This window comes from Gastrolobium bilobum, unplaced genomic scaffold (genome assembly GCF_033153095.1).
Source record: "Gastrolobium bilobum isolate Gb01-03AN ecotype WA unplaced genomic scaffold, APGP_CSIRO_Gbil_v1 utg3900, whole genome shotgun sequence".
Classification (NCBI taxonomy): Eukaryota; Viridiplantae; Streptophyta; class Magnoliopsida; order Fabales; family Fabaceae; genus Gastrolobium; species Gastrolobium bilobum.
The window spans coordinates 94135-99102 of NW_026897100.1; the positions used below are offsets into that span (position 1 = coordinate 94135).

At 30.1% G+C, this 4968-nt stretch overlaps 1 protein-coding gene across 1 annotated transcript; it reads right to left on the reverse strand.

Annotated features, from left to right (window-relative positions):
- Nucleotides 1-995: 995 nt before the first annotated feature.
- On the reverse strand, nucleotides 996-2911 carry LOC133304164 (probable 6-phosphogluconolactonase 4, chloroplastic). Its single transcript, XM_061504149.1, has 3 exons — nucleotides 2439-2911; nucleotides 1901-2036; nucleotides 996-1489 (listed from the first exon to the last, which is right to left on the reverse strand). The coding sequence occupies exons 1-3, from the start codon at nucleotides 2786-2788 to the stop codon at nucleotides 1019-1021; spliced, it is 957 nt and encodes a 318-aa protein (XP_061360133.1). The 5' UTR covers nucleotides 2789-2911; the 3' UTR covers nucleotides 996-1018.
- Nucleotides 2912-4968: the final 2057 nt, after the last annotated feature.

Here is a 4968-nt window from a genome sequence, read left to right on the forward strand (position 1 = left end):
TTTTTATCAACATACTTATTCACCAAAAAGAGCTTTGTCCATATATTTTAATGGGGATAAGTTATTCTACCTATTACTTTTTCTGCCTACCTTTGTCTATCACTCTAAATGATAGGTAGAATAACTTATCTCATTTTAATGTTAAAAAAATTGTGTCTTTAGTATTATCTTTTTAGGCTTTTATAGTAAATATAGATAAGTTATTTATATTTATTTTCAAACGATGTGGATTGAAAGATTAAAAAATTATAATAAAAAAGATTGTTATAATCTTGAAATAAATTATTATTATAAAAATATTTTGATTTCGGTCTTAAAACGAAATCATTTAAATTCAATGTATATAATTTATTTATATTAATTCTATGAAAAAAAACAAACCCATCTTTTTATATGATTAACTATTTAACTAGAAATAACTTATTCACATTTAAAAAAAAAAAAAAAAAAAACTTATTCATTGTGTATCAAAAGGTTTGTCGTTGAGTTGAAAGAACGAACGATCTAGGTTCTAGAAGCGGCTTGCTTTTGGAAGCAGAAATTCGCGTGGTATTTATGCTTTTTGAATTCGCTCACATAGTCACATGGGTTGTCCGGTGCCTACAGCTAGAGACAGCCAGCGACTTTGGAGTCACAAGGTATTTTATTTATTTTGATGTTTTTTTTAAGACTTTAGTCTTAAAAATTATAAATTAAGTTATACGATATTAAGTGCATGACTTGATCATTAAGACTGATATGATACGTGTTAGACTAATGACATGTCTTCACTCTCCTGGGTCATGCATATGAGATATCAAATTTTCGCTTAAGCCACTGCAATTCCCTTAATGAGAGGAGTTGGCCAATAATAGAATGATTATAAGATTTGTTCAAAATGCATTCATTAATTTTTTTAAAGATATAGAACATCTATATTTACTTTTAAAAAAATAAATAAAGAAAACAACCACATTGGTTCAAAATGCAGCTTTATATATAAATAATGTTATATATATCACTCGGATATCACATGCATCTACTCCTTAAACAGCTTTGAAGCAGCACCTTTGTCTAAGTACCATTTCAACTCCCCTTCAGGTGAAACCAATTCAACAGGCAACTTATCAGTTTTCTGATCATCCTCTAGTGCATGATAAACTGAGTTTGCTTTACCTGCGCCAGTCACTACCATTGCTATGTTTGAAGATGAATTGATAACTGGAAAGGTAAAAGTGATTCTATCTGATGGTGGTTTTGGTGAGTCATTGATGAAGGTAACCCATTTCTGATCCTCCTTCAGAATAGGATGCCCTGGGAATAAAGAAGCCACATGCCCATCTGGACCCATACCCAACAACATGAGATCAAATTTTGGAAACCCACTAGCTGATGTTGCTATCACATCACTCTTAACCAACCTTCTTAGAGTTGTTTCATAAACATCAGCTGCTCCATCAGCTGGTAAGGCATCATCTATGGCATTAACATTCACAGCAGGTATTGGCACCTTCCAAAAGTACAATGGGAAAAAAAAAATTGATTATTACATAACCAAAAGTGTCACGTTGGAATCTTAATTTCTTAGGGTAACACCAATTATACTAAAAGTAGTGTACCGGAAAATTGGGAATGGATCATTTCATGTGAAAAAATGGTCATGTAGTCATGTTATTTGATCACAACCACTCATTGATAATGAGATAAAATAAAGAGAAAAGTGTATAATTTTTAAATGAGTAGTTGTGATCAAATAACATGACCACATGACAACTTTTTCACCTGAGATGATCCACTCTCCAGAAAATTATAATACAACGAAAAAGATTTGAGCATCAAAATAAAAATAGTAAAGGCTTAATACCATTCTCATTATTCTTCTTCAAGCTAAATAATCTATGGCACATGAAAGTCAACTTACCTTGGAGAGAAATCCATCATAGGCAAGCTTGTAATTACTTTCTAAGTGATCCTTTGGCACGACTCTCTCATCCACCCAAAATACATGCCACTTTGACCACTCTATGGAATCAACATAGGGTGGTTCAACCAATTTCCTGAAATCCAAGCATAAAAAAATGATAAAGATTCGCTTATATATACTACAGACTACAAAATAAGGTGGCAAAGTCGTTTTCATGTCGGTAATATTAGTTGTATATCTAACATTATTAAATTATTCAAAAAAAAATCACATATCAAATTATTTCAACATTGTCATGTCTAGTTTATGCCATGTGAAATTTGTGGTTAATTTATTTATTTATTTTTTTGTAAAATGACATCGAGTATAAAAGATGTTGGCATTTTAACCAAATCACCATCCCTGCCTCATTGCCCTTATGTGTTCTCGTACTCCATTTTTCATAACTAAGGAAAGTTTTTCAATGACTTTATTTATTTTATTTTTAGTGTACAAATTAGATAGTCTTGTTTACAATGCAATTGATAATACTGACCTGAGGTACTTGACGAGTGACCCACCAGACAAAACGACAGTGAAAGCGCCTCTCTCTCTGGTGAATTTGTTAGAGAGTTGAGCAACATCATAAGCCAATGACACAGCAAGATGCTCCTTAGTGAACACCTCAACGCTCTTATAGCCCTTCTCCCACTTAATTGATGCCTTCACTTCCCCAACACTTCTTTTGGGAGAAAACCCTTTATACCTTAGAGGTTGGTAGACGAGTTTCTTCCCAACTTGGTGTGGGAATAAGGAGGCCTTTAGGGATAGTGGATTTGATTTTTGTGCACACAATAAGCTACTTTGGAGAGTGTATGAAGTAGAGAAACCTGTTGAGAATGCCATCTATGGTGTCTTGAGATTTGATCATGCAACAAAACCTGTGTTTCATTTTGTTGTTCGGGCTTACAATATTTATGGTTGATATTAGATTCTTTTACCGGTGTTTGAAGTAAAGCAAATCGTATGTATACTTTTGTTAGCACACGGCAAGAATATTCAAGTACACGTGATAAACAGATTACTGCTTTAGTTTTTGAATATTGTTACTCACGTTTATATATACAGTTTGCTTTGATCTTTTTGGTATTTACGCTTCACATTCGATTCTTCTTATGTTAATAGAAGCAAAGCAAATGCTATGGATCCTTTTGTCAGTACAAGGCACGAATCAAACACTAGTGATAAACACATTACTGCTTTTGATTCTAAATAATGTTATCCACAGTTCCACACACTTACATGTGCATTTATTTTATATCTACAGTTTTTACCGAATAATTATTTTACTTTTTCCTTCTTGTTCCTTTGTCTAAATATAAGGGGTTTGAACATGTAAATATGCTACTATTTTCATCTTAAAAAAAAAAACATTAATTTTTCTTAGTTTCTATCATGATACTAGTAAAAAAGTTATGTATAGCTTTAATATTTGTAAAAATATTACTCAAAATTGATTATATATATATATATATATAGAGAGAGAGAGGAGAATAATGTGTATAGGTATATAAGACATGATATTCTTATACCATTTAATAATTTTATATAAAATGTGATTTTTGTAAGTATCTATTAGCTTGATTATTTGTTTAGAACCTCGTAAAAACTAAACAACAATAGGAATATGATCAAATGATTCTTATTTTCACATAGGAAAAAGTATTTACCATTTTAAATGACATAATTTTGTATCATTTTTAATAAAAATACATCGTTTTGCTTTGTTTTTGGTATTTTTTATATTTTTTTAATTAGGAAGAAAAAGAAAACAGGGGAGAGAGAATGTAAAAACACACTAAAACGACGTAGTTTCTTTAAAAATAACATAAAGTTGTGTCATTTAAAATGACAAATATTTTTTTCTTTTATTTATGAGAAAAATGTTTCTGCAGTTAATGCAGATAAGTTATCTGCATTTATTCCCAAAACGACGTCGTTTTGATATTGAAATCTTAAAAAATTATAAATATAAAGACTATTATAACCCTGAAATAAATTAAAATTACAAATACACCATGATTTCCGTCCCAAAACGACGTCGTATTGGGCTTACTGCAGATAACTTATCTGCAGTAACTGCATAAAAAGCAAACCCTTTATTTATATAAGAATATATATATTGGACAAATATGATATTTTGGATCATATGATCAAAAGGAATATGATCAAATTAAACAACAATGTGATTCTGATAAATAATTTGGATCAATATGATATTCTATAAACATGAACTATATCATAGAAACTTTAAATTCAACGGTACATTTTGATATTTTCATAGTTCTTGAATGTTATGAATTCCTCCTATTTAATCTCTCTCACTTTCTCTTCTATGAACTGTTTGTTTTGTTGACTATCATCTTGTGATCCTGATATGAGTTGTTTAATTCATGTTAACCCCTTGCCAGTTATCATAGGTCTTATAGTTTCCCATGTTAAGATTTCCAAATTTACTAAATATATGGGAAAAGTGTCGTTTATAATGTTTGATTAATCCTCTTTCCATGAGCTAAATGTTGTTGGGCTCAATCATTTTAATTTCACATTTGCTAAATATATGGGAAAAATACCATTTATAATGTTACTATTCAATCTTGGGGCATGTGTCATTTTTATAGGTGACTTGATTAAATCTCTTCGTAAGTCTTCATTGAGTTTAGTTATGTTTTTGTTGTCCATCTTTCTGTTGAAAATGTCACGTAAAAATTAATAAAAACAAAACATTAAATAATCCAACATAAAGAATGTTAAGTAAATATGATTATTGTATTCAAACATATTTTTTTTGCACCCAAAAAGATATATATCTTTTAGGATACTTAAATAGTATCCATTTACAATCAAAGAGAAAAAAAGAAATGCCCATTATTCTATACTTCTTAGTAGTGTCTTGTGAACCAGACAGTATACAACTTCATATAGAAATTACATTACTTTTGAATCATGGCTAGCAGTCCCATCTTTGCCTTATTTTCTTTGCAACAGTTAGAATATATAAAATTTTCACCAAATTACTTGGATTT